The sequence below is a fragment of the Phyllostomus hastatus genome, unplaced genomic scaffold, assembly GCF_019186645.2.
Source record: "Phyllostomus hastatus isolate PE091 unplaced genomic scaffold, TTU_PhHast_1.1 phas_scaffold_317, whole genome shotgun sequence".
Lineage (NCBI taxonomy): Eukaryota > Metazoa > Chordata > Mammalia > Chiroptera > Phyllostomidae > Phyllostomus > Phyllostomus hastatus.
Window position 1 is genome coordinate 19,534,650 of NW_025334023.1, and position 20,257 is coordinate 19,554,906.

Below are 20,257 nucleotides of genomic sequence, written 5' to 3' on the forward strand. Positions count from 1 at the left end.
AATTTTATATTCATTTTCACCTACTCATCTCCTTTCAGGTCTCAGATATAAGATATAAAGCTGTCAGAGCTGAAAATGCACACCTAAAAGGAATGATGGGAGATTTAGACCCTGGACGGTACATGGTAATATGCTGAAATTATTCAGTAAATTACACAGAGATTACTTAGTTGGTCAGGATTTAGCCAGACATTATTTACTGAGAACTTCCTATGGGGTGGCAAAATATCTTGCACATGGATTGAATTTACTTTTATCTTCAGGCTAAAACACTTGATTTGAATTTTGGTTTTCTACCTTGTTTTTTTCTTGGGTTGGGCTCAATTCTGATCATTTCCTCAAACATGCTACTTCCTTGCTTTTGCTCTTGCCGTTGCCTCTGAAATCCTACATCCTGCATGGCCTGACTCAAGTGTCACATTTCCCTTGAAGAAACCACCCCTGAAACTCCAGTCAGAACGAATCGTTCCATCCACACTTGGTTTGTATTTTGGCCTGATTTATTTCACAGCTTCACACTTCCCCACTGAATGGTGAACTCCTGTTGCAGTGAGGTGCTGCAACATTAATAGATGTTTGCATCCCCAGCACCTCACTGCATCAGGGGTGTAATAAATGTTTAGTGAATGTTGGTTGAAAAGATAGGAGGAGTAAATAAAGGAGTGAGAACTTGCCTTGTGGCTTTAACCAGTGACTCTTCAGGTTTACACAAGGCATCTTAAACTGGTTCTGTGCCTATCATCTCAACTGTTTAATGTAACAGTTAAGGGCTGGTTTTTATATGCAAATGGGATAATGCTTATTCATCGAACTAATGAAATAGGCTTGTTATTTGTTTACCATTTATTTGCTCTGAAAGAAAATTCTGAAGAAAAATAATCTTTCTACTATTTGGGGAATGGAGAAGGTAAAAGATGAGTATGGTCATTGCTTAACCTGGCTTCAGTTTCCTCAGCTGTGAAATGAGGAAGTTGAATTAGGCATTCTCCATGGTCCCTTCTTAAGCCATAATACTGTATTTCTTTTTTACTTAATTTTATTTTTTCCATCACCATTTATCCCCCGATACCCTGTTCTACCTCTACCCTACCTCCTCTCCTCCCTGTATTTCTGTAATAGTATGTCATTGTTCTCATAGTAGTCCACATTCTAGCACCAAAGAGTAGAGGTATTCTGGAAGCATTTCAGCCTCTTCTCTGGGCCTTGTCATGGGTCCTATGATCGGAGTACTTGAGGCAGATAAGAAGTAAAGTATATGTGGTTTTCCCATCTGTTACTTAAAATCTTCATGACACCTAGGACTTTCATTTCTGAACACTGGAAACACAAAGAGTTAAATTGGATCCTGCCCTCATGAGTGTCTTTTTTTTTCTTTCACAAAATGGTTTTCTGTTACTTTTTAAAATATTTTTAGGTGTATTGTGCATCTTCACAGCCCCCACTGAGCTTGCTTCACTCTGGCTTCACTATGTAGGCATTTAGCTTTGCTCATTTATTTGTTTTTTCAAGAAATAAAACAAATAAAGATGTGTAAAAAAATACTAATTATCTTTATTTCTATCCCCAGTTCTAGTTTGGATTCCTGAGATACCCAGTGTAGCATTCTAGAATATTTTCTTTGCTCACACACATATGCAGGGGATGAGTCGAATGTTCTTTTACAGAAATAAATGTACACTATACATTAACCGCCTTTTGACTATATATCATAAATATCTCTACAAGTCAGTAGAAAAACATCTGATTTTCTTTGAATTTCTTAGGAAAAGATACATCCTTATGTAAAATATATATAATTTTTAATAAAGTAAATCATAACTTACATACTTGTGATTTTAGTGGTCTTTTCTTGCTTCTCCCTTTCTCCTTTCTTCTATTTCTCTTTGCCACCTCACACCACATCTACCAGATAACATGTTAATTATACAGTATGTATCAATTTGTAATTTTTCATTTTTATGAATTCATATGTGTATGTGAATATACATACATACATATATACATATGTATACATACATATATACGTATGTATACATACATATATACGTATGTATGTGGTCATATATAACTAGGGGTTTTAACTTTTTTGAAAAAATGGATCACATTATACAAACACACTTTTCTGTGTCCTGTTTTTGTTCACTCAACAAAATCCTTTGCAAATCCTTAAAAGTCAGCTGGTTTAGGTCTATGTCCTTCTGTATAATGGCTTAGTAATATCCCATGATGTGAACATATCAAAATTTATTTAACTATTTTTCAGAATTAATTTACTCAGAATTAATTCAATTTTGTTTCCAGGTGTTTGCACAAATAAACAATATTGTCAAAAAATGTACTTACACATATAACCATAATAATGAAACTGCTGATTCAAAGGATATCTATCTACATTTCAATTTTAAAACATTTGTTTTCAAATTATAATTCTACCTTTCTCTTTCATCCTTACCAGCAGTATATGTTATAGCTCTTTGGAATTTTTGTCATTCTGATGGGTATAAAGTGATTTCTCAATAGTGCTTTAATATGCATTTCTGTGACTATACTGTGTACATTTTTTAATATTTATTTAGCAATGTACTATGAATTAGTTGTATTCTTTGCTCATTCTTCTGTTGGGCTGTCTTTTTCTTGTCAATTTATACTAGCACTTTTCTAAATTTATTGTTTGTAATTTTATTTATAAATTATTTTGCCATATAAAAAGTTTTCAACTTGTATTTGTCAAACATGTATATCTTTTTGTTTATAGCTTCTGGATTTCCTTCCTTGAATAACAAGGTTTTCCAGTGCCTACACTGTATATATAATGTTTAGTGTTTCTTCTAAGATTTCTACATTTTTCATCTAAGTCTTTAATCCATTTGAATTGTAATATTGCATGTGATAGAAAACAGGAACCCAATTTAAATTTTTATATCAATGTGAAGTTCAATTTATCTAGTTCCTCCTGGTAATTTCCTGTTGATTCTGTTTGGAATTAAGTTTATATATTAATTTTGAAAGATAACAGTTGAAAGAACTGTTATTTTTATGCTAATATGCCTTTCCATCCAAAAACATGACATGGCTTTCCATTTCTTCATTTCTTTTTTATGCTCTTCAATGAGATCTTGCTATTTTCTTTGTATAGATTCTGTACCTTTATTTTTAATGTATTCCAAGTATTTTATAATTTTATCCTTTTTGTAAGTGGAATGTTTTCTTTTTTTCATATGTAAGAATTTACTGCTAATATAGAAAAAAGCCAAATTATCTATTAGTTTTAGTAGGCATTTTACTTGAGATCCTTAAGTTTTTTGAGATATATAATTGTTTATCAACAAAAAGCTTTATCTCTTTTCTATTGTTCATATCAGGTATTTTTGTCATATTGCAAGAGAATATTAAATAATAATATTGCCCAACCAAATATTAAATAATAGTGATTACTGACAAATCTGTCTAATTCATGATTTTAGATGAAATTGTTTGAGTGTTTTACTGTTTAGGATAATATTTTGTTCTTGATTTATGGTCTCTATTATAGCTTTCTTTCTTATTTTTATTGTTGACACTATTATTAATGTCTCCATTTTCTCCTTTGCCACCATTCCAGGCACCATTCGCCTTCCCTCAGGCCATCACCATGGTGTGTGGTCTGTGTCCATGAGTCATGCATACATGTTCTTTATCTAATCCCTTTACTTTCTTTTCTGTGGTCCCCTTCTCCCACCCCTCTTATATCTCTATATCCCTAATTTACTTAGAGTTAAGATGTGCTGCTGGTTTTTAGTCAATGTCTTTTTAGTGTATATGACATCATGTGGTTTTTGTTCTTTAATTTGTTGCTATGTAATAGACTATGGTTGGCAGATATTTTCTACTATTGATCTACCTTTGAATTCCTGGCATAATTCTTCTTGGTCATTGCATTCAGTACCTAGGGCTAACAAACTACCACAAAGTGGGTGGCTTCAAACAACAGAAACTTACTGTGCAGTTCTGGAAGTTAGGAGTCCAAAGGTGTCAACTCCTAACAGCCATACTCTAACAAGTTTGGTATATTACTGAATTCTATGTGATAATATTTTATTTAGAAATTAATACCTGTATGTATAAATGAGATTTGCATATAATTCTCTTTTTTCTACTTGTTTTAACATTATGCTGGCTTTAGACTATAAACTGGGAGCTTTCTATCTTTATGAGTGGGCTAAAAGTGTTTAAATAATATGGAAAATATCAGTCCTTTAAAGGTTAGAAAGAACTTAGCTATCAAACCATCTGGACATTGAAGTTTTAATAAAGTAAATCTCAATTACCTTTTCATTACCTCAGCATATTCAAATTTCCCTTCTTAGGTTGTTTTGTGTGTTTTTTTTGTAATTTGTATTTTTCTAGGAAATCTTTACCGATAACAATTTGTTTCCTTATTATCAAAGGTAGTAATATCCTATAATTCTTTTCATCTCTTCTATATTCTGTGTTTATGTTCCTCTCAATCCCAAACTTGTACAATTTAGTTCTCACTCTCCTTTTTTTAAGTCTGACCTACAAGGGGATTATTTATTTTATAGTATTTGCAAGTACTGGCTTTTGGATTTATAAACCTAGATTAAATTTTATTTCCTCCATGAAGTCATCTCCATTTATTTCTCCTTTCTTTGACTTTATTTAGCCCTCTTAGTTATAAAAATTTAGCACTAACTTTTGAATTGTCTTCTTTTTTTAACTTTTATGTAAGTATATGTATTTTTATCTCATCAGTCATAAAATTCCATAGAAAAGAAATGATTATATTTCATACTTTTTCTTCATGCAGGGTTTGGTATAGAGTACAGCTCAATAAATACTTGTGAATCTATGAATCTCACCTGTAGTCTAAGAGACATGAATAAATTACCATGGAAACCATTGCTAATATCATGAAAGAGATCAGCAAAGCCTATTTTATCTCACTTCCTGCATGATCTCAGTCCAAATGCTGTTGTTATTCACTGATTAAAAATCATTAGAATTCCTACTTGGTGCAGCATAATTTAACATACAATTACATTTTATATTATTCAAGATTTTTTTCATATATGTTAGTTTAATCAACTCAATTGTAGGTATATTTTTAAGTATATTTTATTGATTTATGCTATTACAGTTGTCTCATTTTTTTCTTCCCCTTTATTCTCTTCTGCCCTGTACCCTGCTCCCTCCAGCATTCCCCACACCCCTTAGTTCATGCCCATATGTTCTACATATAAGTTCTTTGGCTTCTACATTTCCTATACTATTCTTAACTTCCCCCTGTCTATTTTGTACTTACTATTTATGCTCCCTATTCCCTGTACCTTTCCCCCAGTCTCCTGCCTCCCCCTCCCCACTGATAACCCTCCATGCGATCTCTACTTCTGTGGTTCTGTTCCCATTCTAGTTGTTTGCTTATTTTTTGTTTTTTTTTTTAGGTTTGGTAGTTGATAGTTGTGAGTTTGTTGTCATTTTACTGTTCATAGTTTTGATCTTCTTTTTATTCTTAGATATGTCCCTTTAACATTTCATATAATAAGGGCTTGGTGATGATGAACTCCTTCAATTTTATCTTACCTGGGAAGCACTTTATCTGCCCTTCCATTCTAAATGAAAGCTTTGCTGGATAGAGCAATCTTGGGTGTAGGTCCTTTCCTTTCATGACTTGGAATACTTCTTTCCAGCCCCTTCTTGCCTGCAAGATTTTTTTTTTGAGAAATCAGTTGAGAGTCTTATGGAAGTCCTTTGTAGGTAACTGTCTCCTTTTCTCTTGCTGATTTCAAGATTCTCTCCTTATCTTTAATCTTGGGTAATGTAATTATGATGTGCCTTGGTGTGTTCCTCCTTGGGTCCAACTTCTTTGGGACTCTCTGAGCTTCCTGGACTTCCTGGAAGTCTATTTCCTTTGCCAGATTGAGGAAGTTCTCCTTCATTATTTGTTCAAAAAGTTTTCATTTTCATGTTCCTCCTCTTCCCCTTCTAGCTCAGATGTTGGTACATTTAAAATTGTCCCAGAGGTTCTTAAGCCTCTCTTCATTTTTTTGAATTCTTATTTCTTTATTCTGTTCTAGTTGAATGTTTATTTCTTCCTTCTGTTATAAATCATTCATTTGAGTCCCAGTTTCCTTCCCTTCACTGTTGGTTCCCTGTATATTTTAATTTCACTCTGTATAGCCTTCACTTCTTCCTCTATTTTGCATCTCTACTCAATCATTTCTGTGAGCATCCTGATTTACAGTGTTTTGAACTCTCTGTATCTGATAGCCTGGCTATCTCCTCATCACTTAGTTCTTTTTCTGGAATTTGTTCTGTTCTTTCATTTGGGCCATATTTTCTTTGTCTTGGTGCACCTGTTACATTGTAAGGGGCAGAGCCCTAGGTGTCTGACAGACAGTGTAACCCACTTCACTGGGTTGTGGCACTGTATGAGATGGAGGGGACAGAGAGGGAACAATGCTGCTTGCTTGGCTGTTGGCTGACTTTCAGTCACTTCCTCCACTATCCATAAGCAAATTGGGCCCTTCTGGTGTAGATTCCTAGGTGGGTGGGCTTGTGTACATTCTAGGATCCTATGTGTCCTTCCAACAGACTTTCCTGTGAAGCTGAGAGTTTCCCTCACCACTTCAACCACCACAAGGTTTTGAGGCTTTATTTCCTCACACTGGAGCCCTGGGTTGCATGGTCTGTCTCACCCACCCCCCCCCCCCCAACCCCCCCCCCCCCCCCCCCCCCCCCCCCCCCCCCCCCTGCTCCCGTTGTTGCCTTCCAGTTTATTTGCATGTGAATGTGGGACCTCCTGGTCCACCAGCCACTGACTTGCCACACATCCTCTCTGCCCTGGCTGCCTGTCTCCACCTTTCCTACTAGTCTGGATAAGTGTTTTTTTCTTTAACTCCTTTGCTGTTGGACTTCCAAACAGTTTGATTTTCTGGCAGTTCTGGTTTTTGTCTGTTTTTAAATTGGTTGTTGTCATTCTTTTTGTTGTGTGAGGAAGCAATATATATCTACCTATGCTTCCATCTTGATCAGAAGCTCTAATTTGCTCAATTTTTTATTGTATTATCATGAAGGGAAAATCTATTTTTCATATTTGATTACCTCTGTAGCACTTAAAACATATACATATAATGTACATTTGTTTAGAGATTGGATAATTGGATATCATAAAATGGAATACCATTGAGATATGGCCTTCAGTGTGATACTTACTGAAATACGATTTAGTTATATATATTTTATGTATGATTATAATTCATATTTGAAGTTTATAACTGCTCTATTTTTTGTATGAAGATTTAGAATTGACTTTGATAATTGAAACAGTCAAAGCACTCCCCAAATATGAGAGAAAAATCTCACGTCTATTAAATTTAAAAAGACTTCAGTATAATTCTTTGCTCTTTGAGAGTTTACAATCTATTATGTCACTTATTTAGGACTCAGTTTAAAGATTTTATGAAGAAAACTCATATCTGTTATGTGTTAAATTAATTACATAGCTAGATAATTACTTACTTCCTTCTGAAGAATTTGGATGAGCAAATATGGAATTAAGTCACTGGTGCTAAAATTGTGCCTCAGAGAAGGAGAAACAAAATATTAACATCATTATTGTTAAGTCTTCTAAAATATGTGGTATTCATATAACATTAAAATAATAGTTTTTTTCCTTTCTAGATAAGTGAAGTCACTGATATTAAGGTAAGTTATTTCTAAATAGTTAAAGCTTTGAGAACTTTTCTGCTTGCCTGACTGAGGCCCCCTGCTGACTGATACCTAGGGAAAGCAGTGTTAAAACGCACCTGCCAGTGGCAGCCACAGCAGCCTTGCACGCAGCATTATCCAGTGATGCAGTGTGGGGCGCTGGGGCAGCTCCCATTGTCCTCCAAAGGGCACACACTGATGGGACTGACTGCCTTGTATGTGAGTTCCTCACGTCTCAGTGAGAGTCTTACACTAGTAATAGTTCTAGAAAGAGGTTCTTGGCTCTGAAAAAATATGTTTTCCTTGGATTTGTGCAAAAATTTAACTGCATGGAGAAAAGTGAGGGGTTTATCTTTATTCTGCTCCTGGGGAGCTCACAAAGAATCCAGTCTATCATGATAATTTGTGTAATTTCATATTTACTCTGAACTGTATTTATATTTACTAAATTTTCTTTCATAGAAAGAAAGTGTCATAAAATGAGATTTAATTGGATCTCAGAATTTATGGTGATTTTAAAGACTAATTTGCCTTTTACTATCCATAAAGTTTGCTAAATAAAGTAATAGCATAAAAATTAGTGTCCTCACAAGTATCTAAAACATCCATTTACACCCTGAAAATCAGCATACTAACCATAAGGCATGATTAAAGCCAGTCCTGTAGAAATACTTTCTTAGCCCAAATGTTATGTTTGAATATACATGAATTTAAAAGAGTAAGTGCATATACAAAATACTATTATTCAGACACTTCATTAATTCAACTGGTCTAATGCTAGTGTGTTCAGGTAAATAGGCACCAGAGGTTTTGCCATTTCAAGAACAAAAAAATGGATTAAAACTATGGAACCTTAAAATCTTAAAGAAAAAAAAATGAGCTAATAGGCCTATAAAATAACCCACCAAAAATACAGAGGAAAAATTTAATCAATGTCTATTTTCAACATGATAACTATCTAGCAGAGGATATATATTCCTGATTTTGCTTGAGAAGTATTTTAAAAAACATGAAATGAGAGAGCTCAAAAAACATTGTTGTCGAGGAAAATGGAATATGCTTATAAATATAAATCATGTAAGTGCATTAGCTGTGTAATGCTTCCAGGTCATGCTCACAACACTTATTTTATTATGGTACATTTAGAAAAGTGTAGGCTTTTAAATAAATCATTACTATTATTCTTAATTACTTTAACACTGGGCCAAAAAGAGTCACAGATAAAATCTAAGAAAAAGCTTGAGTGAAATATAATTGAACAGCAAACTATCAAGAAATTATACATTTTGAATAGTAGGTATCTTTGGGAGAGTACAATTCTGAATCCATGACCTTTTCCAACCAGATCTGCCCATATGAGTATTTTCCTAAAAGGGCAGAATTTTATAAGACTCTGCCACCTTTATACATATCACAAATCTAATTTTAGAATAAATGATCCTTTTTCTCTTAAAGCAGACTCAGATTACTCTTATCCACACTGGTGTATCTCGGACGAGCAACTGTTGAGACATAGTGCACGCAGCCAGGGACTTAACAAGTGGAGAAATACCTTCCACGGTCCTTTTCCAAAGGGCACTGTAGTCAAGAGACATACAAGCATATAACCCTTACTGTGTTATTTTGAGGAAGTTTGCCCTCCTGGACTCTTTCCTTTCATTCAAAAGTGAGATCCTTCTAAAGATTTATAAACTTCTGTAATACATTGGGCAGTGAACAAACAATGCAGTATGAAGAGTTATCCTTTGAAACAAAAAGTAAAACAAATAAGTAAGTGTTTTTAATACCTAATGTGTATTGAATTTTAACACCTAAGATGTAATGCCCTGAAATGACACTGAAAGCCTTAAATTTAGAAACTTCACAATGGAAGTTCTAGGCCATACTCATCTATGGTCTTACAGGCTTTTAACCATAGAAATTTGGATCTTCAAAAAAGATATTTCATACACAGTATGCTTTTTTGTGCTAAACTACGTGTATTATCCTTCTGACAGTAGAGAACTATTGTTCCCTCAGCAACTACACAATTCATATGTATTCAAATCATAGGACTACAAAGGACTATGTGGAGTCACTTAAAGCATTTTCATGTGAGAATATATGTTTTTTAAAACTTTGTGAGAAGAGAAGTTTAAACTTTCCCTAGGAAACTTCTTATAACATTAAACTCAAAAAGCACCAGAAATCTTTCATTCTTGCTCTATACCTCTCATTTTATGCTTTAAATGTGTTTCTTATTCTCTTCTGAAGACATGTTAAAATTGGGTGGCACATACCAGTTAGTAAAATTTTATCATGATGCTATGTTGCTGAAAACTGTGTGGTACTAGCACAACCTCAGCTGTTAGATCATTGTTTTAGAATGGTCCAGAATGTATGGGTTCGGTATTTGTCACATCACCAAGACTGGAGAATCAATATAGGATTTTCCATAATGACACGTATTATTTCAATCAGAAAAGAATATTTCAAATTGAAACCTATGTTAATTCTGGTTCCATTATTAATCAACTCTAGAAGGCATGCCCTATAAACCCCAAAACTCTTAAATATAAACTCTAGAAGTTGGTTACACAGAGAATGCTGGGTATGCATGAGCCTTTTTCTGTACTGGAACATGAACAACAGTGTATGCATTGCTTGTACTGCAGTGTGTTCAGTGGCAGCTGAAGTATCAGTCACCAAGTATTGGTGTCCCAAGGAAGTGAGGGTGTGAAATGGCATTTAGAAGGTACACAAAGATAGAGCCACATCAGTTGATGCAAATGAAAGGGCCTTCTAAGACAGGGGTCCAAAGTCACAGAAAATATGCATCACGAGGAACAAATTTTCAGTGATGGTGTATTTTATTCTGCAGAGTATGGACTGCACTAACAGGGAACACTCAAGGCACACATCTGTTAACAAATTGGAGTATGAAAATGAAAGGCTCCGAAATGATCTTGCAAAACTTCATGCCAATGGGAAATCAGCATGGGATAATCACAAGACCTACGAGGAACCGGGACAGTATGCCTATCAAAACAAAATAAAAATGGAAAAAAATGAACATAGGTATGTTGACTACATTATATAAGGATATAAATGTATAAACATTTAATTGAAATTAATTTTTAAACAATTCAAATGATAACTTTACACATTTTCTCTTCAGTTTAAATTTTATTTTATAGTGGCAATATAATAGTATAGATACATGGTTTTCTATGAAATTCTGTGCTGTTAATAGCTTTCAAAATATACTAGTGAAATGGGTAGAGTGTTACAGTAAATTTTAATCACTTCAGACTCTTCTTAGTAGCTAACATGGTGTACAAAGTATACAAATATATAATATTACTTTTTATGTCATTGGAGTAGAAAAACTAGATTTTAGTGTTACATATATTATTCAAACAAAATAGAAAATATAGGAACTCCATGCTCACTTCTGACTTAACTGCAGTACACTTTATATTGACACCGGCATTAGTAGAACACCGCTGGTTATTCATAGGGAAAGAATGGATTCTAAGAAAGGTTTTCTCTGAGTGAAGAGAAGCATATGGAAAATCATCATCTGCTATCTATATTATCCCCATGCTCTTTAAAAATGTCTTAGTTCAAAATTTAAGTAAACATAACCATGAAATTAGACTAATTTATTCAACTTTAATAAAACACTTAAGGAGTCAAAACCTTCTCTAGAGGCTTTCAGTGTTTTGCTAAACTTGGAAAATGCTCAGTAAAATAAACAAGTTTCTTTTCTACAGGATCTCTCTGTCATTACTTTGCTGATGTACATTGTGAGTTTTCAAGAAGGGGGATGGTATGTAACATTTCCCAAACTTATTTGATATCAGCTTTATTCACATTCCATGGTGCTGAGGAATGGTGAATTAATAGGTCCAGGCCCAACTTCAATACAACTTTTGCTCAGAAGTTTAGCATACTTAGAATGAAAATGCTGTTTTCGTACAAAATAATATTTACATTCTTAGGAAATTCACCTAACCTTTGTAAATCTGTTTCCCATATGACACATAGGGATAATACTTATATGGGTTTTGTAAGGATTATAGGAGAAAATATAGTTTCATGTGAAACAACTATAGCAGTTCCATAGCTTTTAGCCATTATTATTATTATTATTACTAACAAAATCGTTAGTGTTTGTTATAGTATTAATACTTCCACCACAACTCACATACCTAGAAAGTATGTTTTGGTGGATATATAAATGGCTGAATCTGACATTTCCTCAACAATAGTCCTGTGAGGATGTCCTGTGAGGACAAGGATGAGGGGCCATGCCAAGCTCATCCTTGTAACTAAGCATGCCCAGTTTTCAGGTACGTAAATCCAAAAATCCAAGGGACACACTTAAAAAAATATGCCTTTTCAGCATTCTTGTGGATGTAGTTATAGCTCTCCTATTTTCACCACTTCAGCCCTGTATGTATTAGGATATACTTTAATTTGATGCAAGAAATGGCAACCACCCAAAAATGCTAAATTAATTATCCCTCTTCAAGTGGTTAAAGAAGGAGATGAGGGAAGACTAGTTGCTACCCCCAGAAACCCCTGATTGTGGGGTGCTGTGGTGGGCTGGGCGTGGGAGGAAGCAGTGTGGGAGGATGGGAGAGATCACTGAGAAAGCCATGGGCCAGTTCTCTGGTGAATGTGCCCATGTTAACTGGCCACTGTAACTGAAAAGCTGTCTAAAGGGGTCTAATCTTGATTTAGATGGAAGAATATATTTTCTAATATAGAATAAACCCTTTACAAAGTGATTCCCTACTCTGTAATTTCATTTCTGCATGGGTCAAATCATGACCCCATGGCTATAGTATTTTCATTGTAAGAGAAAGGAAGGCCCCTAAAGATATTACAAAGGGTCTTCCTAGGAATGTTAGTTAGTCTTCAGCCTGTACAGAGCACCCATTAGGTGCAGAACCTTGTTTTCTGTCCCTGCTTGTTGGAAATAACTTTGAAAGCCTTAGATGAAGACAACCAGGTATTGTTATTTAAGCAAAAAAACAGTTATTCTGCCTTTTTTTAAAAGAATTTTATTGTTCAGATTGCCCCCTTTTTTCCATTTTTCAAGAAGTAAAGAATGTGTTAAAAGTGCCTGACAAAAACAAGGTAGCCAGGGACACAGAAAGCAGCATAAGAGGGAAAACGCTTAGCAGGAGATCAGCTTAACAAGCGGTGTGGACTAGTACTCCTGCTGCAAAGCCTGTGTCCTGCCACTCTCATTTGTTGGAAGTTTCATTAAATTTGTTTTAATGCTTTGTCTGATTTCACTGTTCTCCTGTGACCTGGTTTTTAAGAGAAACAGCATTTCAAGTGCTCTGAATAAATTATTGCTGTGTAAAAGCCACCATGGGGAAAGAGTTGTTGAGATGCAAGGGCACTGTGAACTCACCACAGAGAACTGTAAAGTACATAGCCATTAAATTGAGCAAGTGAAAAATAAAATATTCTTTTTTTCTCACAGCACAGCTCAGCAAAGTCAAATAGTGAAAGCTACATATGTATTTGTTAGACATAAAAAAATCCAAAAATGCATGTTATATTTACATATCAGTGGCTAATACAAAAAGGTCTTATTAAACTATTTGAGAAAGGAAAAAGATTTTAGGTAAAAATACAGGAAAATAAAATGCCACAAAATGTTAAAGCCTGTAATCTAATCTTTAGCCATGTCTTTTAATTAAACACAGTTTGTATCTCTTCTGGTCAGGATGGAGGTGTAGATAAACAAAGCTTGCCTCCTCACACAACCACTTCAAAATTACAACTAAACTATAGAACAACCATCATTCAGAACCATCAGAAATTAAGTTGAATGGAAATATGGCAACTACAGAAATTAAAGAGACCACATCCACCCAGACTGGTAGGAGGGGCGGAGATGTGGAGATGCAGAATGGGCTGGTCCCACAACCACATGTGGTGGATAAAAATTTGGGAGGAAAACCTTGGGAGTGAAGAGTCCCAGCACCACACCAGGCCCCCGAGCCCAGGATTTCAAGTTAGGAAGATAAGTCCCCATAACTTCTGGCTGAAAAAAAAAATGGTGGGGATTGAGTCAGTGGAAGAAACTTCTAGTGTCCCAAGCAGTTCCTCCTAAAGAACCCGCATGTATATATACTCAGACTTATTCCCACTGAGCTCTAGCACCAGGATAGCAGCTTGAAAGTTACCAATGGCATACAAGGAAGAACTGAAGTTTCTGGCATCAATGCAGCACGGGGAGATAGCTTTCTACCAGACAGAAATGAGGGCAAAGGCCATTGTACTTTTTCTGAGCCCTCCCCTCACAGAGTTTCAGGCTGGCGGGTGGGTGCCACATCTAAGACTCCATCACTCTGGCTAATACTATTTGTTCTGCTCTTGAGATCCCCTGAGGCTCTGCCCCACCCAACTTAACTGCCACTCAGCTGTTAACAGTGGCTTTTCCACATGAATGGCTGATCTTGGCTCATCTGGCTAAGTGGTTCCAGCAGCCAGCTTTGGATAACAGTTTGGCTTCACCTGGGAACCTACAAGCCCAGCACAGGTAGCAGCCATCTGGAGATTGCTTTGTAGCTCATTCAGGGTGGCCCCAAGCAACACACAGGGGCTGAACATAGCTTGTACCACCCAGGAAACCCCAGAGCCTGTGCACCCAGTGGACAGCTACAGACCACATCAGAGCACCACCATCACCCTGCCCCTGCACAGCTGATCCTCCATGGAGCACAGAGGTTGGTGGTCAGTGGTCACAGCCAGTCCTTGCAACTGACTGGTCTGAGTAAATCCCTCCCATTGAGTACCCAGCTTGGGTGATAGGGGAGGATGTGCCACTGGAACCTACAGGACACCTACTACATTAGGCCACACTACCAAGACACAGAGTCAAAGCAGCTCTACCTATTACATAGAAATAAACACAGGGAGGTTGCCAAAACAAGGAGACAATGAAAGAACTGATAAAAACTCCAGAAAAAGAGCTAAACAAAATGGAGATAAGCAATCTGTCAGATGCAGAGTTCAAAACACTGGTTATAAGGATGCTCAATGTAGCGAGGACCTCAACAGCATAAAGAAGATCCAATCAGAAACAAAGGATACACTAATTAAAATAAAGAACAATTCACAGGGAAAAAAATAGCTGAGTGGTTGAAGCTGAGAATCAAATAAATGATTTAGCACATAAGGAAGCAAAAAACAACCAACCAGAACAAGAAGAAAAAAGAATTCAAAAACAGGATAGTATAAGCAGCCTCTGGGACAACTTCAAGAAGTTCAACATTCATACAATAGGGTTACCAGAAGGAAAAGAGAAAGAGCAAGAAATTGGAAATCTATTTGAAAAAATAATGAAAGAAATTTTCCCTAATTTGGTGAAGGACATAGTCATGCAAGTCCAGGAAGCACAGAGAGTCCCAAACAAGATGGATGCAAAGAGGCCCACCCCAAGACACATAATAATTAACATGCCAAAGATTTTAAAGGTTAAAGATAAAGAACCTTAAAAGCAACAAGAAAAAAGGAGTTAGTTACCTACAGGGGAATTCCCATAAGACTGTCAGCTGATTTCTCAAAATAAACTTTGCAGGCTAAAAGGGACTGGCAAGAAATATTTGAGGTCATGAAAATTGAGGGCCTACAGCCAAGATTGCTCTACACAGCAAAGATATCATTTAGAACCAAAGGGCAGATAAAGAGCTTCTCAGACAAGAAAAAACTAAAAGAGCTCACCATCACCAAATCATTATTATGTGAAATTTTAAAAGGACTTATTTAAGAAAAAGAGGAAGGTCAATAGTAGGAATAATAAAATAGCAATAAATACATATCTATCAACAACTGAATCTAAAAAAACCCACAAACTGAGCAAACAAGAAGAACAGAGACAGAATCATGGATATGGAGAGTGTTTTGATGGTTGCCAGATGGGAGGGAGGGGGTGTGGGGGAAATGGGTGAAGAAGTGAGGGGGTTTAGAAGTCCAAATAGGTAGTTACAGAATAGCCATGGGGATGTAAAGTACAGTACAGGGAACGCAGTAGCCAAAGAACCTATGCATGATCCATGGACATGAACAATGGTGTGGGCATTGCCAGAGGGAGTGGGGGATGCTAGGTGGAGGGGGGCAAAAGGGGAAAAATTGGGGCAACTGTAATAGCATAATCAATAAAATGTAATTTAAAAAAGTAAAAGAAGGCATCAAGCATTCAAAAAACAAATAAACATGATTTGTATAATACATTATTAAAATAATCTTTGATTTTCTCAGATGCAACTCAGTTTTTGTTGTTTTTCCTCCTGTTAGAAGTAATTTTTTAATGCCCATTGACTTAAAATGTGAAGCATTTAAGGATATTCCAAAGGATTTGTTTACCAATAACACAGTAATTTGGCATTTTAACAAAAATATGAATGAAATGTAATTGAATTGGATAAGGATGCATTGAATATTTTTAATGTTTTTAATAGTTAAGAGTTTCGAAGTTTAGGATAATTTACAAACTAATTTGGAGTAATGGTATCTACAGCTAGTAATATATAACCAATTTTAATGACAAATCCGTTATAATAAATGAAGTTTTGTCTCTATTTAAGATACATACTTAAAAGTGAATTTATGGTTTTAAAAGTTATATGATGTACTAGAACAATTTTAGCAATCACAAAATTTATCATTAAAATTGCTTCAAGTCTAGTTAATAAAAGTTTAAATATTAAAAAAACACAAAGTCAGAAAGTTTGTCATAATCACTCTCATGGGATCCCTTATCAAGAAGTCAACTAAGAAGTGAAGTAAGTTGAAAAAATTTGTACCATGGTGTTACTCATGAGGAGCAAAACAACAGGCTGAACAATCTTAGGCTGGGAGATAATAAGGAGTCTATAGAACTGGGAGCATTATGTGGAGTGCTAGAAGGTGAGGCCAGAAGCAAGTAAATTAGCATAGTTGGGAAGGGATCCTGTTCTTTGCTGAGGACATTGTCCTGCAATGTGGGGAAAATTAATGGAGCACCAGGGCCGGATGGACAGTCAGACAACTCTGAAAACTGTGCCAAGAGTTGACTCAGATCTGAAGTGGGTACAGTTCTTCCCAACAGAGTGATCAGATCCTGCCCTGCTGGCAAAAATAGACAGAGGCCTTGGAATAGTGCCCATGGAAAAGATAACTGAACAGACTAGCTAATGAGAGGATATTAAAAGCCTTCTGAAATAATTTTTGAGGTGGCTTTTAAATTGATATACTTAGCATTTTATGCAAGGTGGTTTTATGAAGTATGTGAATAGCTGTATCCTAGAAGAAGGATGTGTCAGATATAAAGATGATTTAAAGCAAAAGTACTTTACTTCATAATGCAGTCTTTCCTTTCAGTCTCTACATTTTATTGATCTTACCATAAAAAGAATGTTCTTATATAAATTTTAGTAAATAACACCATAAAATATCTCTACATCCAAAGGAAAATGGGTAATTGAGATAATTATTTAGATAATTTAGAAAAAAAATACTTTTCCCGAAATCTCTGTATACTTGAGATTACAAAAAGATATATATATTTCTTGAATCACTTCTATAATTATCTTACTTTTGCCACTGTGCTTTGAAGTATAGATGGTAGGCTCACTCAAAAGGTTCAACAGAAGATTCTACGCAGATGTATGTACTTACTATGCAATTGTTATAATTCTGTTTGATTGAAGGATATTTCATCTGATTGTGCACATCACAAACCATGTTATTTCAGCTTAATTTGTTGTTTTGTTTCCATGGTAATTATGGTTTGGGAGAATGAATTCAAAAGAAGATATATTTCAAGATAAGTAAAAATGGAACACATATCACATTTGTTTTTACAAACTAATTTACAGATGCCTCACTTAACTTTTATTGCTGTTTGTATGCATAGCTTTGAAAATCTTTGCATAATGAGAAACAAGTATATGCAGATAGTCTTTGGATAAAAATAGAGAAATAATGTAAGTGTTTTTGAATTGTGTGAGATTAAAATATGAAGACTTTGAAAATGGTTAATCAATACCCACAGAGTTTGAATGAGAAGTAAAAACAAATAATTTTAAATTAAAGAGATTTTTATGTTTCTGTGTGGTCTTTGATGATTTTTATTAAATTTAAACACCACTTTCATGGTTTAATGCTAAAAAACATATTTAGACCCACATGGCCCATCCTGTTGGGACTTTCTGGGTAAAATTTTAGGGTAAATTGGTTTGTTTCTTGGTTTTATCACTCATTTGTTTAGTCAGTATGCCAAAATTAAAAACCTCACTGGCATTTTATTCAGTCTCATTTCTACCCTATATTTATTGCAAACAGCAAATTCTGCACCATGCCTTTCATATGAGTTGTGGAGTTCAATTCTCACACAGCCTTCTTTACACATGAAAACACTTGAGTGACAGAAAGATAAAGTCACCTGCTCAAGGTCAACAGACAGTGTGGAGGAGCTTAAGATATAATAGAAATTGAAAACCTTATAAATTATTAATTCCTATAGGAATGAGAATTATTATTATACAAAGACTTATTCTAGAATTTTTTAAAAGTATAATGCTGTTAAGAAAGACAGTGAGGTAGGTGAAATAGAAAAAGAGAAAACAAGTATCTATTCAGAACTGTGAAGGCAGCATTGTTCACTGTTTTGAGATTTTTCTCAAACTGGTTTCACGTTATTTATTTAAGTGGCAGAGATACAAAAGTAAAAGAGAGGAGAGCAACGTAAGTCATAAGGATAGCAGAACATTTTTAACAATTATAGCACAAAGTTTTCTGCTTTATTGTTAATCATTCTAAGTCTTTTAAGTAAAGTAGAAATTATTCTTAAACAAATACCTTTTTATTTCTTTTTATTTTTTTATTGCCCTTAATTGCTTGTTTATTTGTACTGGGCCCCCTATCGTGGCAGCCCCTTTCCTCCCATCTGCTGTCACTTGCTGTCTGTCTCCCGACCTCCATCTCCCCTCCCTCCAGTTCCACACACCTTCTGTAGCCCTGTATGTCTCCCATTGCCCCTGTCTCCTTCAGGTTGGGGGTTTGTTGTTGTTGTTTTTTTAATTTATTGGAGTGACATTGGTTCATAAAATCATACAGATTTCAGGTGTACAATTCTGCAATACATCATCTGTATATTGTATTGTGTGTTCACCACACCAAGTCAAGTCTCCTTCTGTCACCATTTATGCCCACCTATACCCTCTCCTACTCCTCCCCAACCTGTTTCCCTCTGATAATCACCATAATGTTGTCTGCATCTATGAGATGGGGTTTTTTTGTTTGTTTTTTGTTTTACTTAATCCCTTCACCTTTTTATCAAAGAGATATCTAGATAAGAAACCCAAACATTTGGTGTGTTTTCCCCAGTTAGACATCAGAGAAATTAAAATAATTAGCCACATAAACAGATGTCCTGGGTAGCAACAGTGACAACAACTCCTTGTCTTTTAGACTCAGCCAAGACTGTGAGCCAAGTGGGAGCGCAACATCTCCATTGCCACCTTTGTCACTTCAAATGAAAGAAATGACAAGCCCTCTGGTTAGTGATGAAGAAGTATTCCCACTGGTGAGTTGCTGGATTTTTTTCTTTAGAGGTGATTTCTCTTACATTGATACCAATATACTGATATATACATAGCTGTTAAAGAAAAATGTTGGTGCTTGAGTCATTTGGCCACGCCTATCTACAGAAGGAAAAGAGATCCATAATGTGTCACGAAGTTTTGCAATCAATATTATTTACCTCTAGTGCAGGCCAGAATTCCAGTGACTTTTTAAAAGTGCATGTGCTTGGGACTCTCTCCTGGACATTCCGAAAGCCCTCAAGGATCTCTGTATTTTAAAGAGCCATAGGTGATGTTTTCTACCTTTTCTATTGCTCTGACATGCATACAAGTCCTTGCACACAAATCAGAACTCAGCAGTTTGATGAATTGCCATGAAGGGACAAGTGAATGCAACTATCACCCAGGTAACACATAGAACAGCTGCAGCACTCCAGAACTCCCCTCACATCCCCTTCCCATCACTCCTTCAACTGGCTCCCAAGGTAACCACTATCCTGACTTGTAACATCATAAATGAGTTGTGGCCATTTGTAAATTTTGTATAAATAGTATTATACTCTCTGTGTTCTTTTGTTTCAGCTGCATTTGCTCAAAACTGCCAATGAGATGCATCCATGTTGTTTCACACAGCTTTTGTTTATCCATTTTTGTTTCTCCATAGTGTTCCATGGTATAAAAGTACTACATGGAATGATACTACAAGTTAACCATTCTACTGTTGACAGACATTCATATCCTGTTTGGGGCTGTTACGAATAACATTGCTAAAAACACTGTATGTTTCTCTTGGTGCACATGTGTATAATTTCCATTAGGTATACACCTAAGAGTGGATTTGCTTTGTAATAGGATATGCATAAAGTCCACATTAGGAGGCTCTGCCAAGCTGCTTTCCTAACTATTTGAAAAAATTAACACCCCAACAGGAAATGTGTGTTTTCTTTGTTCTATATATTTTTCAACACTTAGTAGTG

At 35.5% G+C, this 20,257-nt stretch overlaps 1 protein-coding gene across 1 annotated transcript in view; it reads left to right on the forward strand.

Moving 5' to 3' along the window:
• Positions 1-20,257, forward strand: part of DEUP1 (deuterosome assembly protein 1) — a 78,664-nt gene that overhangs the window by 53,342 nt on the left and 5,065 nt on the right. Inside the window, exons 10-13 of the mRNA XM_045817854.1 lie at positions 39-125; positions 7,681-7,704; positions 10,568-10,719; positions 19,168-19,282. Of these exons, the coding sequence (XP_045673810.1) occupies positions 39-125; positions 7,681-7,704; positions 10,568-10,719; positions 19,168-19,282 (378 nt within the window). The remainder of the gene's footprint in view (positions 1-38; positions 126-7,680; positions 7,705-10,567; positions 10,720-19,167; positions 19,283-20,257) is intronic.